At 38.7% G+C, this 27,364-nt stretch overlaps 1 protein-coding gene across 1 annotated transcript in view; it reads right to left on the bottom strand.

Annotated features, from left to right (window-relative positions):
* The window catches only part of F5 (coagulation factor V), a 34,905-nt gene extending 12,866 nt beyond the window's left edge, over positions 1 to 22,039 (bottom strand). The window contains exons 1-14 of the mRNA XM_041411031.1: positions 21,958 to 22,039; positions 21,156 to 21,341; positions 17,930 to 18,021; positions 16,841 to 16,963; positions 15,450 to 15,662; positions 12,476 to 12,619; positions 11,320 to 11,541; positions 10,622 to 10,787; positions 8,659 to 8,836; positions 7,491 to 7,593; positions 6,904 to 7,115; positions 6,012 to 6,162; positions 5,138 to 5,350; positions 1,486 to 3,412 (exon numbers count right to left, since the gene is read on the bottom strand). Coding sequence (XP_041266965.1) covers positions 1,486 to 3,412; positions 5,138 to 5,350; positions 6,012 to 6,162; positions 6,904 to 7,115; positions 7,491 to 7,593; positions 8,659 to 8,836; positions 10,622 to 10,787; positions 11,320 to 11,541; positions 12,476 to 12,619; positions 15,450 to 15,662; positions 16,841 to 16,963; positions 17,930 to 18,021; positions 21,156 to 21,316 — 3,905 coding nt within the window. The 5' untranslated portion in view covers positions 21,317 to 21,341; positions 21,958 to 22,039. The remainder of the gene's footprint in view (positions 1 to 1,485; positions 3,413 to 5,137; positions 5,351 to 6,011; positions 6,163 to 6,903; positions 7,116 to 7,490; positions 7,594 to 8,658; positions 8,837 to 10,621; positions 10,788 to 11,319; positions 11,542 to 12,475; positions 12,620 to 15,449; positions 15,663 to 16,840; positions 16,964 to 17,929; positions 18,022 to 21,155; positions 21,342 to 21,957) is intronic.
* Positions 22,040 to 27,364: the final 5,325 nt, after the last annotated feature.

The raw sequence follows: 27,364 nt of genomic DNA, 5'->3' as shown, positions 1-27,364 counted from the left end.
TAGTGAGCCTATCACCTACACCGTACTGTCTCTCAAATCTTTACATCTGATAATGTCTGCATTTTGCATCACAGAGCTGGTGTGGTAAAATAAACTTTTACATCTTCAAACTGTTGTTCAGATCTTAAATAGAAGCGCTGAAATGCTACTATAATTACCTACAAATCTTGCTTTATTATCAACTCTGCAAAAACCAGAAATTTAACGTAAATTACATAGGTGAAAGGCTGGGTTTTAGCTCTTCAACACACTGAGAGAGGATATGCCATGGGCTCTCTTAAATTCACTGGAACTATTCAGCTCACACCAGCTGAGAATGAACACCTCTGGAGAGACCTATATAGAGGTCTAAGTATAAAAAAATCCTTGATTTTGCAAGTGCCCAAAGAAACTGTCTTGTTTCTGCTATTTTTGCAAGTGCAATTTATATGGACTGAGATGAGGCAGGAGTAAACCCGGGGAATACTGAAAAAGTTTTATTTTTATTTTCATCAAATGAAATGAAAATTCAGTTTGAGAAATAATCTATGTTTGAAGATTCATTTTGCATAACGAAAATATTCTTGCTCCTGTTTTGGCTGCTTTGATAAAAATCCAAAGTTATGCATGTTTTGGTTCAGCTTTTTGATAAAAAGTGACAAGGAATTCTATGCCTTTTTGGGTGAACACTGATCCTAACCTGTATCAATTAAGAGAGTGAATTTTTAGTACAGTGCTTCTCTCAGAATATTCTCACATATTCTTTGCTGTGGCACAGTAGCCAGTCTTGCCTGTCAAAATGTAAGAAAATCCCCCAGCATTAGGATTTGTCATGAAGTCACCTTCTGATTTCTCTAAACAGCAGGAGCAGCTTTGTTTTTACTCTTAATGTAAGGCAGTCACCAGTGTGGTTAAACACCTTGCAGCTTTCATATACTTTTTAATACTGCAGCATTGTGAAGTTGGAAAGTGCTGTTATCCCATTTTCCAACAGAGAACTGAGACACCAGAACTATTCCCTGCTACTGCTAGAAACTGATTTCATCTGCCTATAAGCACATCCCATTCTAGATTCCATCAGTTAGTCCATTAAATTCCTGGAAAGACTTTGCCCAAGGAGGTCTCTGTCCTGTGTACATGTACCAAGAACTGAAGCGCAAAGTAAAACATTCAAGTACAACAAAACAAGCTGCAAGATTCCCTCTTGACCTCTCACAGTGAGTTTTATAAATGATGTATTGAAGATTGTTACTAGTGAGTCTACAAAAGAGGGTTAAAAAGAAAAAAAGAGTTCTTAACTGTGTTGTGCTTAGTTATAGTAATCTCACTCTGACATTTATAAGGGGAGCGAGTCTCCTGTGGAAATTCCTTATGGTTCTGCCACTGAAATGTCAGAAATCAGATGGCACATTACAGATGCTTTTGAGTTTATCAGCATGTGAATCAACATTCTGCAAGGAGATTTCAGGATGGTGTGCCAAGTGAAAGCAAACTATTTAGGCAAACCTTTTCTTATATCCTGCATAGTTCCAGCAGACCTCTTTAGCTGCAATGTAGTATCTCCTCTTATTGCCTCTGCTGCGCAGGTAGTGCTCAGCAATGTCATCGGGGTTACGCTGCCTGCTGATGTTCACCTTGGGGTCTGTCATGTAGGGGTCATCAAAGCTCACATAATGGTACTCGTATTCCCCACCCGAGCTCTCATCGTTGTAGGATTCTCCTGTCACATATTCGTAGTCTCCGTCTGCTCGGGGAAGCCCGATTGTGATGGATGGCCTGAACTGCCGCGGGGTAAGGCTGTCACCCAGAGACTCTCCGTGCCTGGCTCTGCTCTCATCCACCCTCTGGCTGACCTCACTGCCTGCCTTGGTGGCAACTGCGCGACACGGCGCTGCTGTGTGGTTGGTCCCACCCAGAAACAACGCACGGCCAAACCCTGCCGTGGAATTGCTGGGCTTTTTGGGGTTTCTACTCCGTGGGCTTAGCAAGTAGGTAATTTTTGCGTCTTCCTTCTTTCTCCTTCGGATCTTGATGAAAGTCAAGGTATTGTTGTTTCCCTCCTTTCCCTTCAGAGTCAGGTGAATGTGGCTCCCTTTCTGGTTTTCCCCCATTAGATGTGAGAACCTTTGATACTTCTTCATATCCTCCTTATTTATGGATGCTGTACCATTTCTGCCATGATGATTTAACTTACCACCAGCAGATTTATCTAAGCTTGCCTCTAATCCTGGAATTATCTTTGCAGACACCAAATTCCATTCCTCACTAGTCATTTTAGATGAATATTTCCCAGCCCCGGGCAATGATGTTTCTACTAAGTTCTTCACTACAGCAGGGCTAGAATTAGGGCTTGTATTGTCTAACATATATTCTAAAGAAAAAACATCTGCCGGTTTATCTTTGGATATCCTGGGTTCAGAAAGGCTGGATGCATTAGACCCATCTCCTACTATGAGGTCCAAATCCAGTGTCAAGTTAACTGTGTGCATGGCATTTTCCATCTTCTTTCCCTCCTCTTCCAGATCATCATCATATTCATTTGGCAGTTGGCCAGTTCCCATCATGGCTTCATTGGATGTGTTCTCTGTATGATGCACAGAATGAGGTGCATCAGTCTTGTCAGAAAATGAGACATTTTTATTTCGGATATGATTTAGAAGGGCATTCATCTTTTGGAGAGAGTAAAACTTAATGGCTAGTGAGCTTCGCCTTTTCCTTTTCTTGTTAGTGGTATAATTTCCTCTTCCTGTGCTTTGCTCTTGATGTTTTTCTGGAAAAGGTTTACTGTCCTTTCCACTAGCTGGAAGCTCTTCTGTAACATTCACTGGGCCTTCCCCATTGCTCAGCAAGTGTTCACCTGCAGACATGTTATTGCGAGCTATTTCATAGTTGCTTTGGCTTCTATTATCAAATACCAAGTCAGCTTCTCCATCACTTGTGGAAGCTAAAAATAAATCCTTTTCTGCTGTGACTGATGTGTGATTTGACTGGAATGTTTCAGCCTTGACTGGGGGAAGAGGAGTGATATGAGTTTCTAAGAACTTAGAGTTGTTTGTTGTTCCACTGCTATTTATAGCTGTCCAACCTGAGCCAGCTGCCACCTCAGAACTCGTGGCATCAGTGTCTTCATACTGCTCCCAGGCCAGTGCTGTAAGATTCTGTTTTTCTTCATCACCTGCTGCCTTTCTTGAGCCTCGGATGGAGTAAAAAGAAGCCAGATAATCTTGGTAATCTGATTCCTCCTTGTTTTCTTCATTTTCCTGCACAACTTCCTCAGCTGAGGTAGTAACAGCCTTTCTTTCAGTCTTGGTGGGACTTAAAGCCACAAAATCAAGTGTTTCATCTTCCTCATAGTCACATTTCGCATCCCTGAATCTCAGCCTCATGCCGTAACTCATTTCTGGGGTGCCCCAGGATGCCAAAAGCCAAGTACCTGCAATTGAAATAAAGGTGTTATGAGAATGGACATTGTTTGTCATGTAAGTGGCCAAGGCACATAGTTGGTGCTTCTTCTACAGCACCTGCTATAGCAGACTGCTAATCGTTATCTGGGATATTAATGAGCTCTCACTGCAATGAAAAATAATTATTAAATGTAGACAAATAAGAGCACATATAAATACATCTAGGAGATGGAACTCTTTGCCATAGATTAAACTGTAACTGGAACCTGAATCCAAAAATAACCCATGAAAGAGATGGATATGAAAAAGGAAGAAACAAATTAAAGGATCCTATGTTTAGATCTGGATCTAAGGGTGAGACCTCTCAAGATAAAAGTTTCAGTTTTATCCTGTCCTTCCTGGTGCATGCACTGCTACTGGATAGAACATTCTGAGCAGAGCAAATGCATCCTGAGGCAATGCTGGCAAACAACTGACAAACACAGTATTTTAAAAGTTTTTGGATGAATCATGGATGATCTTTAATAAGTAAAATAAGAATAAAGCAATTTGAATTTCCAATCTGACACAAGCCATTAAGCTGCCAATCTGAGGCATCTCAGATTAATTTAAAGGTTTTAATAATTCCTCCAAAACCTCATCACAAGGTAAGTTCTCTATTGGAAACTAGAATCTTCAGAGAATAAAATAAAATCTGTTTCCCTAAACAACATCATATCAAGTTCTTTGCTTGTTACACCTTGCTTTTGGAACTAGTAGAAATGACAGAATAGATAGAACTAACACCCTGAGAAACAGGTAAAAAGGTCACATGCAATTCTTCCTGTATTGATCAGCTTCAAGTGACCTGCACAGCTTTCCTGATTTCTACCAGCAAATTTATCAAAGAAAATATGCCCTAGATGGAAAGAATAGATTGCATACCAAAATCAAGTAAAAATACAACTTTATTACTGGGGAGGTTTCCATAAAGTCTAATAGAGTTCTAATGATTCTCTAGTCTTGAGCAACACAGGCCACTTTAACATTTTTAAGCTATAACGTCTTGATGCTGTGCAATACATAAAATATATATATTTTTAAAAATAAGATATTTTAAATGCGATAAGGATACTTAAACCTTGAAGGATGTTAGAATTATCACTCAAAATGCACAGACTTCAATGACAAAGAATCTGTCCTTTTGTAAGTAATGCCTTAAATGTAGACTACATGGGTTCTGATGTCCCCTCTTCCAAGACATGGTGTTAATTCTAGACATTGAGATGCATCCCACAGACCAGTGACCCAGTTCAGGCAGGCAGACTTTACTGCTGCTGAATGACCTCAAGCCTAAGGTCAAGTGTGGCCATTTTGCCCAGTAATGACCAGCCGAACTTGGCAGTTTCAGCCCATTTTAGACTGCTCAGAATAAACAAGAATGTGGCAAACCTGGAAATCATACAATGGAGCTCATACCAGTTTCTAAGAAGAATCTTGCCTTAAAATTATCATTACTAACCCCAGTATTAATTGTGAAGTGAAAAAAATCACAAGATGACCAACTAAAAGAACCTCAGTACAGCATCCAGTTATGCAAAGTTGGTGTAGCCAGCAAGACTCCATGCACATCACTTGCACTGGTGAATGATTCAGTGTTTTCTAGCACTGTGTTTCCCAGAAGAGTTTTCTCTCCTATTTCGATAAGCCCTTACAGACTGGAGATTAAATAATGTCTTAGAAGAGCTGTCAAACACTACAGTTCCATCACTTACCACCATTGTCCATTTCCACTGTGACTGATTCTCCGCTCATTGGGAAAAGGCTCAATGTATCCTCGTATTTCCCTTGATACAGAAAAAAATGTCCAGCAAGGCGAACAGAGACAATCTCATCATGTGTGCCAACACTGAAAAAGTGCCACTGAACCACAGTATCTCGGCAAAATCCAAGGATTTCACTGCTGTCAGACACATAGCCATTTATTGCTAAAAGGAAAGCAAAGAAAAAGTGGTTTCAGTATTTTTGTTTTAAAACTTCCTGTTCTTTGATGTCAGTGCACTGGATTCATGTTTGCACTGGAAAGAGACTGGCACAGGGCTGAAACCATGGTAATTTCCATCTCTGAAAATATTATCTCTAAGGCAGCAGGGTGCTGCATCAAAATTTAGTTAACCCTTGTCTTTGCTTCAGGGTCCAGATCCAGCCTAGCTACTAGAGGCAAGGTGTGGGTAGGCCTTTTCCCCCTGGCAGCTAGCAATAAAACAAGGGGAAATGGCCTCAAGCTGCACCAGGAGAGGTTCAGATTGGATATTAGGAAAAATTTCTTCACTTGAGTGTATAACTATTATAACAGGCCCCCAAAGGAAGTGGCAGAGTCATCATCTCTGGGAGTGTTCAAAAAACAAGTGAACACGGCACTCAGCAATATGTTTTAGTGGGCATGCTGGTATTAGGTGAGAGGCTGGACTTGATCTTGGAGGTCTTTTCCAACCTTTCTAATTTTATGATATTTCCTATTTCTGTCCAGTGCCACCTGGCACAGTTAGAAGTTCACTGACTCTCTGGAGTATTCTCCAATCACATGTACTTCTGAGAACAAGCAATCACTGAGTGCTCAGCTATTATTCATCTCAGTATTCCACTCACTATGCATTATGTTTGAGTTATAGAACTTGGGATCATCCCTTTTAACAGTGGCTGGGTTGCTGCAGTACTCCTTGATGTTATCCTCTAGGTACCAGCTCTTATTTTCATCAAAGACAGCAAACACTGCCTGCTGCTCCTCATCTGCCTTTTTCTGAAAGACAATCAACACAGCAGTTACATTTTATCAGCAGACACAAATATTAAGAATTCAATCCTACAATGTAAGCAACATAAGCTTCATCAGAGTCCTGCTAAGTGTTAACCATAGGTTATGTGGAAGGGAGTAGAGGCTCCAGACTTCAATCCTACTACTGCAACCAACCTGCAGTGGAACGCTGAGCAAGCCTCTAGCGCTGGTGATACACAGGTGGTTTATGACTGGGCTCTCTGTAACAGAACCAGACTTCTGGTTTGACCTGACAAAGCTTCTGACATTTTTTTCTTTCAAGTGATGCTTAAGTCTTTGCCAAGCAAGATTTCAATAACTGGTAAAGGGAAGCCCTCTCCCAGAACTCCTATGCTGTTTTGGTTGTTCTAGATTCATTGTGCCTGAGATTGTCAGATGCTGTGGAGTTGTCTCTGTTACAGAAAGGAACCAGAAGGTCAGATATTAATATCTTCAGAGTATGAAAATATAATAACAGCAGGAAAATTAATTATCAAGTCTAGAAATAGACTTTAAAGTCAGGCTGACCTTTTGTTGACCTTTCTTAGCGCTTGCTAAGAAACACAGAACATAATTCCTTTGCTGCTGTGGACAGTTACAGGACTGTTTCTTCAGGAGCCTATTGGTTTAACTGCTCTCCACAGAACAGTTATCTAAGGGAAGTAAAACTAAATTCAGTGTAGAATAAATAGCATTATTCAAGCAAAATCTGTCCAAAAAAGTTACCTGCACACCCTTTTGCGTCAGTGCTTCACTTTTACAAATCAGAAGTGGGCCAATCAGTCCAGAGGCTATATCTCTCTCAATATTTACAGCACTGTGATACAGCCTTGTAATACATTGTGCATCCTTTGCAGTGGGTTGATCTGTTTTAGTAATTTTCCATTCATAAGTGTACATGTTCCCTGGTTCAACTCCTCTACTCTGGGTGCCATTGCCTAAGGAAAAACAGGAACAGTAATGACACAAATTCAGAGACAGATCTTAGGATCAAGCTGCACCTTCTAATGACATTGGTGTAGTTTGGCCGTTAAAAGCTACCTTGAAATAACTGAAATTCAGCAAGAATTTTTGTCTCTCTAAAATCACAAACAAGAACATAAAACTAATACAACACATAGAGGGTATTTGTCTCTGCTTTGCAGATAATACCTTGGTTTCTCTATAAGGCAACACAACAGGTAAGCAGAGGCAGAGCACAGAACTGAGGTCTCCCAGTCATGCACATTCCCAGCCACAGCACCTCCTTCAAAGCAACAAAACCATCCATAACAGTTAGTGATATGCAAAAACATATTTCACAAATTTTTTACTTGTGGGATCCAGAGGATAATCAGCTCCTTCTGCATTCTTTGCAAGTGTCACTCCATGGAAATAAATACTGTAGGGTCGACTGGCCTTATTTTTGAATACAATCTATATTAATAGGTAAATGAAAAAAACAATTAGGACTCAACAAATCCTTGTCTGAATACACAATGAAGTTATCACTACAGTAGAATTTGCCTGGCTTTAGCCCAGAAAGTGTCAAAGGCAAAAGGGTGTCTTAAGTATTGGTTGATATATAAACCCAAAGAATAAATGCTGTTACCATTCTGCTGGACTTTGTAGACCCCACTGAGTGAAGTTCAGCTGCTTACAGCTGGGCTATGGAATGTCTAAAAAGAACACTTGTTCTTCTAGCTACTAGGCACACACTATCTCTGGAAATATGAAGTTACTGACTGAAGTTCTTAAAAACCTTCATTATCAGAGAAAAAAAAAATTAAAACCAAAGCTTGTCCCAGATTCTAATTCCCAGAGGGGATACATACGGAAAAGGCAAAATTTCCTGCCTATTCTTGACAAAATCAGGATTAAAAAAAAAAAAAAAGAAAAAGAGAAAAGAAAAAAAGGAACATGCTAAGCTCAAATTCAGAACCACAGAGTCATGGTGGAAATGACAGAAGCTAAAGGTTATGGAACTTTGTCATGCATCATTAAATGACAACAGTAAGACAAGTGGATGTTGTGGCAGCACAAGCTTGTAATGCAAATATTTTGTAGTTTCATGGTATAACCTCATGAAATAACATTTGATTATGGAAACTCATTACCTTTGTATAAAACAGCCAGAAAAAAATATCAGCATAAGAAACAAGAGGCTCATGAAGTTCAGCCTCACATACAAATCCCCTCAGAAGTCCACCCAGGTCTAGGGCTTTTTCCCATTTTGGACCAGTGTCAACATATATTTTACAGAGTGTGACTGAAGCATGTTTATGTAGTAAAATAAAGCACAATCACGGAAACTATAGAAGGAACACTGAAAAATGCAAGCTAAACACTGTTACTTGTGATCACACCTTTTAACAGAGCCAATATTTAGAACATTAGCTATATTATTTGAAAGACAACAAAAATCAAACTAATTCCTTTGTATCTGTGCCTCAATGAAAAGCATGCTATAGTATAAATAGTTCCTGTATTTGTGTTACTTACTCTGACTTTATCATTGATTTGAGCTCTGATAATAGGGCCCAAGATTCCAGTTTCCTTGGGACGAGGATTTTCCAGACGTTTAGTGAAGGTGGCATCAGTATATTGTGTAAAAATAGCCTTTTTATACCTTTTACCTATGAGATTGGAGAAGTTGTCCAAGTGTTGTGATTTATAGTGTCTTAAAAATAAAGTAAAAGAAAAATTATCAACAAAACTTGAAGAGTAGCATCTGTTAAAACACAAAATTAGTATTCAAGTAACTGGTAGAAATCTCACTGCTTGAAAAAAAAATCCAAACCCTAAACTAACCTAATGCTTTTCACCCCAAATTTTAACCTAAATTAGGTAAGAAGAATCTTCAATCATTACTTGTGGCTTTGGTATTACATATGACCAATTAATATCATAGTCTACATTTAATTTAACAAGTAATCAATTTCATTTAATTTCATATAAGTATGAAACAAACTGAAGCAGCAGGCACACTTTCAAGGTAAGACAGAAAGCACTGTTCTCCTTTTTCAAAGGCCTAGTTGAGCATGGAGAAAAAAACCCCAATTTGCTCACAGTAGTAAAGACTCCAGGAGAAATAGGAACACAATCTTAATCCCAGTCAGGCACTATATATATATATATACACTATACTAGTGTTATACTGAGGTTTAAGACTCCAGGAGAAATAGGAACACAATCTTAATCCCAGTCAGGCACTATACAGTAACTAGTGTTATACTGAGGTTCCAAACTTTTTTTTGCTGTCACTCACACTTGAAAAAAGGTTACTGAAAAGCAATAAACTCTGAAGTTCTGATCAGAGAAGGAACAATCAGAGCACTGAGATTATTAAGTAAGGCAGTGTGACTGGCAGGAAAGACATAAAAGTTTGTTCTGTGCAGTTCAAGCGCACATAAGGGAAGCAAATGCCAAAGGAGAATGAGTTGTGCAAACACTGTATTTCTAAGGAGGCATATGAAACTATAACCCTTACAGCATAAGGAATTTGGTTTGTTCTGCTTAAATCCTTAAAGATTCTTATGAATATCAGCTTGTAAAGGCTCGTAAAGGCACAAATAGCACGGGGGAACTGACAGATTGCAAATTTAACCCTACAGTGCACTGATAGCACTGTATACTATGACATATGTATGTGACAGAATTCCTTCTATTTCTCTTAAGTTGAGCAAAATAGTCCAATAGGCTTGTGTATTATGACTTGCACTCCATCTACATTGGTACTATGCAGACATCATTTATAAACAGCTTTCTCCTGTTCCCTAAACACTTTATTGTACTGAACTTTTAAAAACTTTTAATCTCCAGAAATATTCCCTTCCTCCCTTTCTCTTCCTTTTAAAGATTGTTTATTTCAGCAGAATTGATGCTGAAAAGTATTTTAGAAAATAAGCTTGTATGCTACTTTGGACAACTCCTCAGTCATCTTGTTATTTTGGGCTCCCTGTGAGAGGGAAAAGAAGGTGTCTACTCTTGGGCTTCTCAGCAAAGAAAGTCACTGACACTAGTGAGAGTCCAGTGAAGGGCCACCATGGTGATCAAGGAGCCAGAGCACTTGGCATAGAAGCAAAATTCCAGTTTCTTCAGTCAGGCAAAGGCATAGCTAAGGGAGCATCTTAGATTTAACCTCAACTATCAAACTGACATTATAGAGAAAGCAGAACCACATGCTTCTCAAAGCTGCATGGTGAAGAGATGAGACACAATGGCCACAAGGTGCAACATGAAGAACATTTAGCTATAAGGAAAAATTTTTTCACTGTGAAGTTGCAAAGATGCCAAGAGAAGCTTAGGGGTTCCTGTACTTGGAAATAATAAAAATGCAACCGCATAAGGTCCAGTGCAACTGGATCCAGCCTTGCTGTTGGATACCAAGAGGTTCTTTCCAACCACAATTATCCTGTGATTTCATGTTAGCATTCCCTATTACACTGACAAACTAGTATTTTACCTGTCAAGGGTGTCTGGAATACTTGGGGCATAATCCCAGGTAACTTCTTCTGCAGCAATGAAATAGTCCCAGGTTTTGACCATAAGACGTTCTCTATAGGAGAGACGACTCTTCTTCACCTCTTTGTCCCCACAGTCCCTTACAGTGAGGTAACCGTGCATTCCAGCTAATTGAGAGGAAACAGGACCAGAGTGATTTCCCATCTGAGGAACTCTTACCACTTCAGCTGTTTTTTATCCCCCAAAAGATATCTCCAGCTCCTACAAGAGAGATATTTTTCTCATTCTTTAAAACAGAAGTCTGATCATTGCTGAAAGATACCACTTTCAAATGGCAAACAGAAAACATTTTCATCACATTGAAGTACCCTTAGCTGAAAGTACTCAGTTTCTCAGGAAACAGGTGGCTTCTCACTAATTTTATAGTGATGCTTATCTGAACAGTTCACAGAGACTTAGATGCTGGAGTATTGAATCACTGTTGCTCTGTGCTGTGGAGACTGCAGTAAAGCTGCAGGTAAGAACATCTTTCAGTTCACCATGCACTTCCAACAGAATGTCTGGTTCTTGGTCAGTTTCTTAGTGAAATGACAAAACCACCTGAAACAGATTAACTGTACCACTGTAAAACAGCAGAAGCCATTTGGGACATAGAGAAATACAGCTTTACAGGTGCCTAATAACTAGATGTTTCCTTGCCTTGCAGGTGCTTTTGGACAAGAGAAGATATGAGCCACCTTCCTTCCTCAGTCACTGTCATGTTTACGGTGGTTGTGGCTCCTCCCACCAAATTAACAGCAGAAACTCGGCGATGTTTTTGCTCCATGGACTGGCCATTGATGTGAATGGAGAAGATTTCTGGCTTGGAACTCATTCCTATCAAGTGCCAGCTAATGTTGTCATATGCACAAGCCTCTAAAACTGAAAGAGACATGAGATAGGGTTCAGAATACAGGCAAATCATGAAGCTCCCCATGCACCCTAGATTTGAAGTGAGTCTTCACTGAAAACATAAAAAAAAATATTGCTGTGATCAATGTTTGCAACAAGAGGAAGTTTCAGAAGCATGTAAGTGGAACAGATACCAAAATCATCTGTCAGTGGCAGACAAATGTTTAAATCTTACCTGCAAGTGCAAACCGACTTACAACAAGCTGGCAAAAAACGGGGAAAAAAAACCAGTGCCTTCTTTTGGAAAGCTGACCTGTCCTTGCTTGGGGAGTGAGGGGAAAACAGGGCAGGGAATGCAAAGAACAAAGCAAGGATCTAAGCTAAAGACTGATGTGATACTTAGTGACAGTAACTACCCTCCTCAATATTTCCTTAAAAAAATCCCCACTTAAGACAACCTTTTGTATTTGCTCAATGGATGGGAGAGAGATATTACAGTTTTTTCTTAGGAAAACAACAGAAAAGCCCCACTACCATCTTCCTAGTCTTCTCACTTAATTGTGTATTTTAATGATAACTGTCTTTCCACTTGCAGGAAGTTTTGCACCCAGTATTTTCTATATTACGTAGAACCAACAATTCACTTAAATCACTCTCTCACCATCAGGTCATTATAAAAAAATGAGGAGCTTATTAAAACTCTTTTTTTCTTTTTAAGTTAGTAATCCTTTTCTTCAAGCAGAAGTCTTCTTAGAAGTAATCTCATTGTTCCTATCAGTAATCTGGTGTTACTTCCTTTCAGCAGCATAGTTTTTCTTCCAGAATTTAGATGCTCACAGACATATTCTAAAAAAGGCTGTATCCCATTTCTCCACATGTCCCATTCTTGTGCATAAAAAGCAACTAAAGGTGATATTCAGTGCTCATAAATGTTAGTTCCATTTCACATAAGCCAAAACAGTACCTGGTAATGTTCCATCAGTATAGCCATTAACTGTATACTTGACTGATGCTGATGTTTGCCAACTCTTGTTCTCATCGAACACACCAAACAAAAGTACATATTCCCTGTCAAAATGTTTCTGTGACCCATCCTCATTTAGACTTCCTGTGAAGGAGAAACAACAGGTCTTAATTTGAAGCAGAAATAAAGCAGATTTCACATGCAGTTGCATTAATACATATTTAATGAGCTTGTTTCACCTGCTAGTATGTACTGGCCGAGCCTGATCGAAACAAAGCCTTAAGAATGCTCATAATGTGATTTTATTTCTGGAAGTACTTTTGGATTGGGTAACCACAAAATCAAAAGTCTGAAGAACTCCAGAGAAGATAAACATCATGCAATGAATTGTCTCAGTCAATTTTTGGCAATGTGTTGCAGAGATCAGCTTAAAGAAGGGGAGTGTCAAACACCTTTAGTTCACAATCAGGTGCTGCCCTCTCTTTTCAGACTGCGAGGCAAGGAGAAGAGCAATGGCAGAGTCACCAGCAGTGTGAACAGCACCTTTTAAAGCACTGAGGTCATCAGCACCTTTAAAAAGTTTAAAACCAACCACTCAGAACATAACATTTACACACAAAAGACTTCAACAGACACTGCTGCACTGGATCAGTTACAAGAAACTGTCCTGGGTGATTTTGTGATACAGATGTCATTTCTGTCAAGAAATTGAATTCATTCTGGACATGCCACACAGAACTGGTGTGGATCTGTAGATCACTCACACCAAAAACTTCCACTTGCTTTCTGTAGATCACTCACACCAAAAACTTCCACTTGCTACTTTCAAAACATAATCTGGTCCCTCTGGATTGCAAGAGCGAAGATTTTGCAGACTTATTGATTATTCTACCTAGGAAGAGGCAGTGGAAGAAATTACCATTCATATAATTTTTTTTATTTATGGGAAGCTACAAAGTTCTGGTTTTCTTCACAAAGGAAGCCTCAGATCAATAGAGGAATTTACCTACTTGCCACACAAAGAACATTCAGGCAGTGCTTTAACTCAAAAGTCCACTTTTTTATAACCTTAACCACCTCTTAAATGTGTCAGATCGTGGAGAGCTGACCCTAACCAGCAGCCAAACACCCACTTCAATGCCTTCCCATCCCCAACGGGACAGGAGAGAGAACAGGAGGAACAAAAATGAGAAAACTCATGGATCAATAGAGACGGTTCAAAGGTGAAGGAAAGAGGGGAAAACAACAAGCAACACAGAAAAAAATCACTCATCATCTCCCACAAGCTGACTGATGCCCAGTCAGTCTCTCAAAAACTGTCACCTTGGAAGTAAACACCCCTCATTGTCCCCACATCGTTTCTTCCTCCTCTGCCTCTATTTTTTATTGCAGAATGATGTTAATGGTAGAAAATAACCCTTTGGCCAATCTGTTTCATCTGTCCAGACTGGTCTCCTCCCAACCTCTTGTCCACCCCCAGCCCACCATTTGGGGAGGTCTGAGCAGGAAAAAGAGAAAGCTTTGACACTGTGCAAGTACTGTTCAGCAACAGCTCAAACATGGGTGAGTGTATTTTTGATGATATTAAGCCACAAATCCAAAACACAGCACCATATGAGCTGCTGTAAAGAAAATAAACTCCATGCCAGGCAGACCAAATACACAGGTACATTGCACATTTACCAGACACAGCTGACAGTCAAAAATCTGTGTTCAGAAATCTTAAAAATATGCATAGTGAGCTGTTTGTTTTAGCCAGAAACATACACCCGAATTTTCTTGAAGGCAGTGGTCACACCAGTCCATCTCAAATTCATGTCCTACTCAAGCCCAAAATGCATGGATTTGAGAAGCCTGAGAAGGAAGTAGTTTCAAAGTATTGGCCCAGATTAGCTCAACTATTATGCCATAAAATATCCATAATACACAGAAACCCAGAGAAAGAAAACCCAGGAAAATCAGGAACAACAAGTCCTAAATAATACTAAAAGCACCAATCATCAAAAAAATTCAAGAGGAACATAATTAATACTAATGCAATTCCTTTGAGGTGATAAGAGTAGATGTGTTCTGCATTAAAATGGGTATCTATGGGTGAGGAGACTGTCCTTGTGCAACCCACACTGAACCAGTGTTCTGTTTACTTTCAGGGAAGCTTTGAGGTCCAAGTCCATGCAGTTTAGTCTACACAAATTTTTGACTCAAACTAAATCAGGCTACATAACTCACAGCACATTCACCACAAGAAGGATATATAATTTGGAAAAAGCTTGGATTTAAGGGACCACTAAGTAGTTTAAGTATTTTAGACAGTGGCATGTTGTTTCAGTCATCCCTCAAACCAGGGAGACAGATCTAGCAGCTGTTTACAAGTGCTACAAGACACCAGTTATTAGTGGAGATGGAATTCAATGGTTCAGACTGCTAAAATCTAAAGTCTCTGATCACAGGCAAAAACAATTTTAAGACTTAAAATCTGTTCAAATTTGGCCATATCTTCAAATTACTAGGAAAAGACAGACCGCTCTGCAATTTTAAAGCCATGTTACAGAAGAGAGAGTGTTCCAGGCTCTCGATCAGACTGCCTATGAAAGACAATGGGTAAAACAATTATTTCCTGCCTTATTCTCTGAAATGGGCAAACCATTTTGAATGAAGTTTTAGAAAATATTTATTCTTAGACAGAAGTTTGAGGTCATATATTTAGCAGTTAAGCAACTGCAGATGCAACCAGTGCAGGCAAATGCATCTATATATTAATGTTTTCTGCCCATCCTATAATTATAGGATGGAACTGCATGAAAGCTGGCATTTAAAAACTCTAACGTCTAAAAGAATGATGTTAAAAAACATTTGTTTTACACTGCATGTAAAGATGTGAAAAAGAAAATATCTTCTCTCATTATCATACATCATCCTCTTTGTTAGAAATGAAAATATATTATCTTATAGTAGTCTTACAGCATTTCATTACCTTTCTTACAGATCAGCAATGCTCCAATCAGACCAGAGTTAAAATCCATTGCCATGTTCTCATGAGAATAATAAGCATAAGTAAGACAAGGAAGGTCAGCTTCTCTTGGACCAACTTCTTCTGGTATATCCCACGCATATGTGTAGAGCTGGCCTGGAAGTACAGCATCATCTCGTTTTTCTGCAGGTGATGTTCTGTCATCATACAGGGAGCCTGCCAAGAAAAGAGTCAGTAGGGTGGCATGAAGAAAAAGAGCAATTAAAATGCTTGGAATATCTTCCTACAATCAGCTCCAAAAGCTTGGTTTGATCTTGCTTATATGATACTTCAGCTTCAAAGAGATAACTCATGATTCCACTCACACATTTCTGAGAGTAACATGGGGAGAGTACCTAATCCACCACCATCCTGTTTCTTACAGATTAAAGATTTCCTAGAAGTATCATCACTGCCAAAAGGTTGGGCTCTTGATCAGTCTGACTAGGGTTGGGGCGGGATGAAGCTTCAGCCTCTGCTCACAAATGCTGTGCAGAGGAATGCTGCTGACTCTGTCCCCTTTCTAATTGTCTCTCAAAGCCACTGCATGGGCTGGCACTGCCTTGCTGCCTTAGGCCTTTTGTATGCTGCACATCCACATACGGAAGCAGTAATGGCTTGTGTCTGTGCCTGCCACAGACAGATCTGCAATATGACAAAGGGGAGACAGAGAATTGAAATCTGAAGTGAATACTGCACATCCACATACAGAAGCAGTAATGGCTTGTGTCTGTGCCTGCCGTATCCAACAGATCTGCAACATGACAAAGGGGGGACAGAGAATTGAAATCTGAAGTGCAAAAGGTACATTAATTAATTTGACAGTCAAACTGAACTGCCCGTCCCTTCCAACGAGATGTTCTGTTCAACTCCATGAGATGGAGCTGCAAAACTTCTTTTGCACCCACACAACAACTACGGCTTTGCATGAATTTCTAAACTGCAGGCCAAAGCTCTGGCTAAGCACCCAGGGCAGGGCAATGCAGGAAGCATGAGCAACCAAACTCACTTTGTGCTAGGACAGATATTTTACTGTCCATTTGGTCAGAGTTTATAATCTCTTTTTGCTGGTCTCATAAGTGTGTGGAGCAAAGCACCATGAAGCTGAGCATTAAATGCTGAGTATTAGAACAGCATGATCAGCACTGTTAGGAAACTGTACTCATGACATTCACAGTCGTCAGTGTTACACTGATGAACAAGAAAGGAGCTAACAAGGGAGGTGAAGGTGTAATCCAGGATCAACAGATATTTGTGTTACGCATAGCTTCACACATTGATCTGGATCCCTGTCAACATTTCATGCAGTAGTCTACAAGCAAATGAGCAAAACATGGAGTTTCTACAGTATTTACCTTCTTCATTTTTGCTGTAAACTAGGCCTTGAGGATGAATACTGACTGGCTTGTCAGCCATATTTTTAAGGTGAACCACTAAAGTATCTCCCACTTCAGCACGCAGGGTTGGTCCCAGAAGTCCTGTAGTTGTTCAAGATAAAGAAAGAGGAAAACATTAATAAAACAGTATGTCCAGTGAAACAAAGAATTTTCTCCCCCCTCAGAAAATATTAGCTCTCAAAGTACAAATACCAAAATTAACACAGAGTATGTAATAACACTGCAGTGGAGATTTACCCATAAAAAGCATATGGGAACTTAAAGCCTATAGTGCATATTCCAAAATGTTATAAATTTTGCATCTGGCAACTAGTACTTCAAAATCACGGGAAAATAAGGGGAAAAAAATTATTTACAGATATAGAAACTCTATAGAAAGATTCATCCTGAGGTTCATTGAAAATTTCTAGACATCTTTCACATACAATTTGTTTTAGAAGATAAACATTTTATAGTTAAAGAGTTTAAAGAAAGGCATTCAAACACATTACTTTAAGTAGCATTCCGAATGCCAGAAGTCACAGAACAAAGAGATCTTTCAATTCCCAAATGTTATCCAAGTAAATAATCATTTCCACACTGCAAATTTCTCGAGGCATTTCCTGCAAAAGATTTCAAGAACTTGTATCCCTACTCCCCGTGTTACAAAAATAAGCAAATGAAAAAGCTGGTGACAACTTTCAGCTTGTTAGTCTCTTTTTTGGTAAACTATTTTGTATATATTTAGGCTCCTTCACAAGGAATTCATAGTGTCATTTCTGCGGCTGTGCCAAATCTAAATGTATGTGGTAAATCTCATCAGATGCTGAAAACAAAGGGAACAACTTTGTATGGTGCAACTGATTTGCAGACAGCCACATCCTCTGAAAGCCCAACCTCTCTAATAGCCTTTGGAAGACTTGTTCCTGCACTGTAGAGACCTCATGCCCTGTGCCTATTTGGTTTATGTGCAAATAATGGATGCAAAAATACAAGCGTGCTTAGGTTGGCACTGGCTTTAAAATAAGGAACAAATCAAAATACTCAGAACATTTCATTCCTGTTTACCTGCAAACGTATTTGCTGGTTTTTCTTTTTTAAAATCCACTTCATATTCTCTGTAAGAAATTTTCTTAAATACAGGATCTGAATGTTCCAATCTGAAACCAAAAGAGTTACAAAAAATATTGAAAGGACAAAGATTCTCATTGCTGTTTGATGGGAAACTCAAAAAATGAATCTTGGAAATATATTTAATCACTTGCACATTTTGCTGAAGGCAAAACACACATTCCAACTCTTTGTAGTATCTTCACTTCTCCCTCTTACTCTATTGAATTTATGATGTTCCCAAACCAGATAATGTCATATAGGGCATCCAATATCCATACCTAGAACAGTTCACCACTGATTTTACTGATAGTTTTTATAGGTCCTTTTGATTCTACAAAGGCACAAAGATGCCTTTGTTTTGTCCAAGACACAGAGGAAGCTGTCTCAACCATACTTAACCGAGAAAGCATCTGACAAAATAGAGGGAAAGAAACCCGAATTTCTTTTTATTCAGCCCTATGTTTGAACTTTAAGACTCACTAGAAGGGTTTTAGAACAGCATTAACAGCAAGTTCCTGTCACAGGAATGACTCTGAAGGCAAGCACAAAGCTGTTCTCTGACAACAACCGAGGATGTCACAGCAAGTTAGAAAATGAGAAACACAGCAAAGTACCCTTAGTCTTGTTACATAAACAATTTGGCATCCAGGAGACCACACAATGTTTTCTTAGAAAATATTTAGGCAAGCAAAAGGAAACCAGCAAACGACACTTCTGCAATGGAAATAATGACGACAAGAGGGCTGAAAGGGTAACAGCCCTTCACATTTATTGGTTGATTTACTATAGTATGTATGATGACTGAATCCAATAGCAATTCCACTTGCTCTCTTTGTAATGCTCTTTCAGGCACATTTGACAGTGAGGAGCTGATGGGCTGCTCAAGCATGGGGAGGCTGAGCAGAGAGAACCCACTTCAGTGACATCCAGAGTCCATAAGGCAGGAGATCTCTTCTGGAAGAGAACCCTTGTAAATTCCTCTGCAAGCTTCTCTCACCACAGCAGAGTCAGGCAGAAGCAATTGGTGTTTCAATTAATTCCCTTCTCCTTAAGGTCATTGATAAAATTTTGTTTAACTCTTTAAGGGGAAGGATGAGATCCACAACCCTCACTGACAAGAGCTGCCCTAATGTGGCAATGTTCAAGAGAATATGCACGTAAGACTGTAGGGTAGAAGAGGAAATTTATCAGTGCCAATTGTATAGCGAGGAGGAATAAAATACCTAGAACACTAACACTTCAGAAATATCACACTACACAAGCAGGCCTAGTCACAGAACTTTTAGGAATTGCAGCAGCAACACTACAAGATGCACAGATAATACATTTTCACTTTGTGCTAACGTGCCTTATAAATAAATAGCACTTGTACATAGTAACAAACCTCTACAAAGATAAAAATGACACTCAAGAGAAATAAAGTGTCCTTTTCTAGTAAAAATTAAGGAAATAGCTCAGGAAGAATCCATTTTCCTTTCAGCCTCTCTTAAGTTATTTATAAACAAAAGCACCAAAGTATCAGATTCTTACATTGCATATAGATATTCAGCTTCTGCTGAAATCAGCACAAGTCACACACCCCAGTACCTTCGGGATCCAAGCCATCAAGCCATTAACTCTTCCTCAGTGAGTACATTTGTGTTGTGAGGTATTTTGTTTTTCTGTTTTCTTTTCTTTTTTTTTTTTAAAGTTTGTGGTTTTGTTGGGTTTTGTTTACTTGTTTGTTTGTTTTGGGTTTTAGTTAAATTTCTATAAGCTCTATAAAATTAATTAGACCCATCTGGGATGTGACTTGCTCTAAATACTTAGGCAAGGTAACCCAATAGACTTTGCATATAAAATACTGCTGGTTTATCTCAGAGAACTTCAGCTGAGGCTTTTGACAGTCTCTACTGCATGAAAACACTCCATTCACAATGTGAATTTAACCAAACAGCAGTTGATTCTTACATTGATGCACTCAATGCAGAAGAGAATGAAGTTTTAACTAGTAAATCCACATGTCCATGTCAATACTTAAATGGCAGCTGGCTTCATATTCCTACCTTGAAATCCTATTTTCCTCTTTCTTGCCAGTTTTACATTATGCTTATACCAGCTCTAGTAAACTTTCAAGGGGGTTTTGGGGGTTTTAAAATCACAGGAACTTTGCTATAATTAGAGCTTGGAAAAAAAATAGTAGGTCCTAATCTGAACTGGAAGTATCTTTTCCATATTATCCTGAAACTCAATATATGTTTAGAAAAAAAAAAATCACTAAAAAAAGATAAAAAAAAAAAAAAAGGAAGTAATCCACCTATATATATATATAAAAGCAGCAGTATAAAAAAAACTTTTAATGTAGAAGGACAAGTAATAAGTAATTTTGAATTAATTTTAATGTTTTAGTGTTTAATTTTTTAGTAGTTTTCCCCCCTAATTTAAACAGAACTCAAAATTACATCCAAGTTCTGAAATCTGTAGTATTGCACTTGCAGTGTTTATAATCCTAAAGAAAAGACAGTAGTAGTAATAAAAATAACATATTTTATATTCTTGATTGGTGGATGCAGGTAGGCTGGCCACTGTGCAATGCTATCCAAAAAAAAAATAAAATCAGTATTTTCACTTAATGAAGCAGAGTAATGCTTGATCTGACCACCTTCACTCATCAGAATGTACATTTCACAAAAGTCCTGAACAACTCAGAAATGGTACAGCTAGTTCCAAAGTTCATCTGGCTCTGATTTAAGTGAAAGTGATAGCATCAAAACTGGAACATAATTATTCTTTCAGCAAATTCTAAAGTCCTCAAGTTTTTGAGATCTTACCAAACCATGGCTCAACTTAACATTGCTCAACATTCATGTAGCTAAAATAAACACATTAAAAAACCCCAAGCAATCAACATTAAGCTATTCAAAAATGACAAAAGCAACTCCTGGAGCTTATTTAACAGAAGTGCTCTGAAAATATAAAAATAATTCTATCCACTAATGCAGCAAATAAAAAAGAGCTTTTAATATGTCACTGGATCTAGTTCAGATCATGCTGTTTAAGGTCAACCAAGTTTCCTGAAATCAACAGACTGCACTCCAAAGTCCTCCTGGCCTCTGCAATTCCACAAGAGATGAGAGACAAAAACCACTTTTCAGTCCCAAGGGAGGACTAACTTCATCCTTCTTATCCTGTACTTTGTTACCTGGACTTTTCCTCAGGCTGTGGTTTGTAGGTCCAGCTCGTGATCTGTGCAGCTATATAGTGCTCCCTGACCTTCACAGCTCCCGCCACATGCTGCTCTGAGTCTGGCCACCATGAACCAAGCAGAAGCAAGAGAAAAAACTGCAAGCAGTGCAGAGTCATGGTAGAGACGCCTGTTAAAGCTGCTCTGGAAGACAAGGCAGAAACCACTGCTTTTATTGCTGTTGTTGCTTCTAACTTCCCCTCAGAAATGAAATAATGATGATGCAACAGGGTAACAACATTTGCTGTGCTCAGGTCACTGCTCTTTACCTCCACCTCCCCTTACTGACAGCGATCCAATAGAGACAAAAAGCAGTTTAAACTACCTTCCTTCCCCTCCTCCACACCACCTCCAGCACGAGACAAGCACCAAGGAGAAGCAGCTTCAGCCCCACTAGGTGGCTGGCTCATTGTGTACTGAAGCAGCAGGATATCAGAGGCAGAATATTATTTAGATGGCTTCAATTACAGGATGTTTGACTTACATGCTTAGGAAGAAGGATATTTTCTATCTTCCCAAAAAACAGAAACCCAGCACATGGCTGGCACTGATGGAAATTTCCCAGGTAGATGCTACATCTCCTAAGAAATCATTCCCAGGTTAAAAGCAAAACACTGAAGGATTAGGCACGGGGAGTAGAACTGGGTGCAGAGCTGAAGTCTCGTTCAGATCACCATGCACTGCACGCTCAGAAAAGTAAGGCAGCCGCCCTTCCAAATGTTGCCAGCTTCAGCTTGATTCCCACTACACTCCCAAATACCTCAGGTAATAGGTAACCAATGGGCTTCTCAGAGGCAGCTGCCAGGTCACACAGGAGACTTTTAATCTAGTCTTGACTAGGGTCTGTTGGCATTTATCTAACAAGAAATGATTAGGAAAATACCTTTTGGTAAGATAATTACCAATGTGAACTGTATTACCAAAAATTTTCCCTGCTTTTGCTGGTACTAAGAAGATGGTCAGAACAACAAGTAAATCATGTTTCCCACACACTCAATTACTAGAAAAAGAAAAAAATCCTATCTATTTTTATTGTGGCCAGAAAATGAAAATAACATTTTCAATAATGTTTTCCTAATATTTTAATGAAAAAATTACCTAAACTCCCAAATGAAAATAACCCCAGTCCAGAACTAGACAAAAAGAACAACATTTCATTTTGGACTACTTCAAAAGAAAACCTGATCAATTTTTAACAGCAGAATGGCCTGACTGGCAGCTTAGTTAATTCTATCCAAACTATATGGATAAGACATAAGAACTTGAAAGACACAGGGGAGATGGCTCAAAAAAAATAAAAACTGATGAAGACCAACAGCTAAATGCTCACTACCAAACATCAGGATCATTTGCTGCATAAACCTGTGAACAATTGTGCTCACTTAGCACATGACTACCAGCATCATTGTATATTTCTTTAAACAAATCTTCCCATGATTCTGTTTAATGAACTAAGTGTTTGTGTTACAAATATCCATTATAAGTAGGCTTCTAAGATTTTTTCCTATTAATAAAAAGCTAAAATAATGCAGGCTAAAAATTAATACTCAGATTTAGTGATTAACACCCCCTGCTTTGTGCCTGTGACCTGGGAATCATCAAAGCTTACATCAATTGGTTACTTCCCTTTTATCCATTTTGAGGAATTTGGGAGCTGTATTTTTGAAATTTCTTAGACAACGAATTATACAGCATCACTCTAACAGTAAGAATTTCTTTTGTAAGTGTGGCTGATTATATTGATAATTTTAAAGATCAGTATCGAATTGAACGAGAGATACTTTCCATTAAGCTACACTGACTACCATTTGTTACCCTTCTTTAATCCTTTAAGAACAAGAAATCCAATACTGGCTGCTTGCTTATTTTCTCCTCTTCTCACATTTTAAGTATCAGTGTAAAATTGACCTGCCTGAAATCACCTGCATCAGCCTTAGGATTTTTCTTTTATTTAAGCTATTCCATAACATTGTATCCTCTAGGCTTTATGAAGTTTCAGTCTTCTGAATAATCTAATAATCCAAAGATGCTGTTTCCCTTCCACCTGATCATTAATTTCTAATATTTGCAATTATATCCTGTCTAATGTTGTGGAAGTCTAATACATACATATAATTTTTTAAAAATTAGTACTGGTTGCCTGCAAGCTATTACTATTAGTCCCTGACAAGTGACTACAGAATATATTCTTTCAGGCTGCAATCTTCCAAGACAATGAAACTTTATTGGTTATTAATATATTTAGCTGTTATCTTTTTTTCTACTTCACAACACTGCACATGCTGCAAACTTCATATTTTATCCTCATTGCTTACTGACATACTCAAGTGTAAATTTCAAGTCAACAACATCAAAAAATCATGTGGTGGAATGTGGGTCCATTGCAGGCTGGCAAGACAATCTCTGCAGCACAATGAACAAAGCTATTCCTAAAATAAAGCAGTACCTTTGGGATGTACTGATACTGAAATGCCAAATGAAAATCACGCAAGGAAAGAGAAGCCTAAGAAGTATCTTTTAACACTAAGAGCAGGTCTGCATCTTCCAGCTGGGCAAGATTATTATTATTATCTTACACCCAGTAATTATGGTCCTGATTTCTTGTTATGCTACATGTGAAAATATACTAAGGGTATACTTGCAGTCCCACTCTCAGAGCTGACCAGTAAAATTAACTGGCAGTGCCATTTTCCACCTAGGCTGAGTGAAGTAGCCTAGGCTGATTCTGAGTGATCATGAACAGATCTTTAAAAAGAGATGTAAAGTGGTGATATGTAATTTGCTGCAAATAACAAATTAGGATCCACAACAAACTTGGTTCTACTTCATCAAAAAAAAAAAAAAATACCCTAAAGTGCCAGCAGGCAGGCAGTCATATCCTGATGCCTGCCATCAGCTTTCACAACTGGTGACAGACAAGGAGCTAGTACAGAGAAGAAAAAGTTGTACAGTTGTGGAAGTGCTTGCTAACAATGCCCTAAGAGAGATCTCTCTCATTCAAATACACCAATCAATGCACAGTGGCCCAGCGGTGTACTTGGTTTAGCGCAGGGTGAACAAGCTTCACGGGCAAACAAAGAGTTAATTATTGACTCGGCAGTGAACACATGGTTCTGAAGTAGGTAAAAGAGGGGGCACTTACCAAACCTGCCAGGCACTAAGGGGAACAGAGGCCATCACCAAATATCTTCACTTCTGCAAGTGAGCGCTAAAGCCAAGAAAGGTTAACCTGTGAAACAGCTCAGTTTAGAAGCCGAAAGTAGATGTGCTATGCCAAAAAAACATATGAGCAGGCAAAAGGAAAAGATGGAAGAGAAACAAAGGCTTTCTTTCAGAGAGCAAGTCACACAAAAGAAGATGTACATGCCTTGATGACAGCCCACAGAAGAACACATTGTGTACACTGTTAAGGGTAGGCAGGCTGCGTGACTTCTGTGGTCATAAGCAAACTAAAAGGCAGTACGAATGTAGAAGGGCATTTCAGTTTGCCTTGGCACTTCAGAAGACAATCATGTCAAACCTAAATACATTCATGTTTTGAACTTGTATTTCTCCTTAGCAGAAAAGCAAATGTCCCTTGTTAGAACTGGATGTTTCTCCAGATGTTTGCCAAAACCAATTATTTAGCAGCACCGAAAACTATTTGTACAGAGATGCTGAATTCAGTAAAGTTACAGAAAAAAAAAATAAACATGTTTATTTTCTACACACCGTAAAACCTAATTTCAGTGCTTTAACGAATTTGTCTAAAATCACTGGCTTGCGGTCTGAAAAAAACAATTTTAAGGAACAAACAAGGATATACAAGCTTCCTCTCTTCAAAAACGGTGTTGATATCTCACTTACAATTTTGGACTGACTCAAGTGAAGCCTATTTTTTTCTTCCTGAGTGTTTAATTTTTGCCAGAAAAATTTCAGTTTGACTCAACAAACAATTTTGCTCCTACTCTTGTTTGTGTTCTCTGTGTTCCAGTTTGTCTTCTTTACTAAGAGATTTCTGTATTTGCCCAAGCTTACAACTGATATGCACCATGGGAGCAGCTGGCCTCATGCTAAGTCAGTCTAGCAGCATATTCATCTTGGATTTCTTTCTGTAGAGAACAACAGTAAGGATACCAGTGCAAGAGTTTGCAGCTAGGAAGATTGATATTCTTTTCATCATAAATCATTGTTGCAACTGAAACTGGACTATCAAAAAAGAGAGAGAGCCTCTTATGAAGTTGTACACACCTACTTCCAACAATAAGGATGATACTCTGAATGAAATAAATTTTTCATCCTTTATACAGCTGAATTTTCTACATCCAGATTTTTTTTCCCCCCAAATAATAGACTTAAAACAGATCTTGCAAGTTACTGGTATCAAAGGCTATTTTTCACTAGAAAAGCAGATAGGCATGTTTCAGAAAGAAACATGAAATCAGTAAGCTCTTAGCACAGTAAGACCCTAAATTATAAGTGTTCCTATAAACTTCACAACATAGACAAACTCAAAGCATTCTAGTTCTCTAACAATGGCTCAGGCTGTTTGTTAGCAAGCTGGTTAAACACACTCTGCTTTCCCACACCTAAAAATGCTGCTGCAGAAGGACAAAGTTGAAATTGCCCTGTTTGTTTAACACTATTTCCAACCTTCATTACTTGTAGCTTAGGCTTTGATCAGACTTTTAAAATACTAAATACAGAACTGCACTTCCCACACTTACTGCTTTGATTTTTATCTTCCACATGTATTTTTTATTGGAAGCAAGTATTTACTGGTATTTTATTTTTTTTTTACTGTTATTGTAATATTTTTACATTTCATGTACATTGAAGACTAGATATCTGAAGTTTGACAATAGGCTGTGATGGTCATTATTTTACATTTCTATGAGCTAATTCCCTTTGCCTCATAACTCACTCTCTCTGCCTAATCAGTAGAATCAAAAATTCACCCACAACTCTACTGCATGCAGCACCTGTAAACAAGAACATACCAAATGTCCAAGGTCAAGAAACAGAAAGCAAGAAAAGAGCCATAAGAGCTGTAAGGTGTGTAGTAGGAAAGTGAACAGAGTAGAACTTCTCAGAAGCTCTTCTTATGCCAACATAAAATTGAGGTAACTAATAATCATGTAGGATTTGACAGAAGCTTTAATTGAAGTTACTATGTTTAAATGTTTGTAGTAGTTCCTACAGCAGCAATCTTTGGTTCTATCAGGAATTTTAAACATTAACACCAAAGTAAGAGGAGGATTAAGGTACAGTACAAGTACACCACATCCAATTTGCTTGTACGTACAGCCTCTTTGATAAGCAGCCAAGCAGAACACCATGTCTTAGTCACCAAGGATTGGCTTTTGCAACATCAGACAGTGCAGGGCTACAAATGCCATAAGGTATTTAAAATCATGGTGATGATGGAAGCCATTGGCAAGTTCTCTTCAGTTCTGCTGTGCCTCTTTTTCTGTTAGGTTCAGAGAAAAAGGCCTTCTTTGGTTTATACATTAAAAATAAAAAATAAAACCATGCCACTTGCTTTCATCAAAAGCCTGACAAGGAAGAATGTAGTATTTTATAACTTACTGGAGACTTATGAAACTAATTCACCTTCTTACAGGAGAAGAACAGATACCTTTTAGGGAAAAGGATGTTTCAAAAGATTCCGATGCATCTGATGCAAAGGAAAAACATATCCGTCACTACTGGCTATTTTAAGTCATACTCCCTCTCTTTGCTCCCCCATTTATTGGGTGGAGGACAGCTGCTTCCTTTGTTACCAGAAAGCCCAAAACATCTCTGAGATTAGCCTCCTAGGCAAATTCCTATGGCATGACTCAGTGGGTGTGGTTAAGTTTTTAACAGGTTTCAGCCAGCATTACTCTTTACTTACATAGACATTGCTTAAGATATGTCCAAAAAAAGAGGAAGTGAAGACATATCAAGTGGAAAGTCAGTTTTAGCATGGAACACACAACCTGATTACATGTTCCCATGTAAGTAAGAGCATGGTACAAAGGACAGCCAAAACAGGGACCAGCTGTGCCAGGACTGGGACTAATCTTCCCACCCAACAGTAAATTCAGTCCAGTGCAGACACCCAAATTCTGGATTACCTTGCAGAATGCAAGATGGATGCTTGGGAGACAAAAGTGCTTTCCTGAAAGACAGTTTAAGTGAATCTA

This window comes from Onychostruthus taczanowskii, unplaced genomic scaffold (assembly GCF_017590055.1).
Source record: "Onychostruthus taczanowskii isolate IOZ18803 unplaced genomic scaffold, ASM1759005v1 scaffold34, whole genome shotgun sequence".
NCBI classification, from domain to species: Eukaryota; Metazoa; Chordata; class Aves; order Passeriformes; family Passeridae; genus Onychostruthus; species Onychostruthus taczanowskii.
Note: the sequence above shows the minus strand (reverse complement) of the source record. Positions and strands in the feature narration are given on the sequence as shown.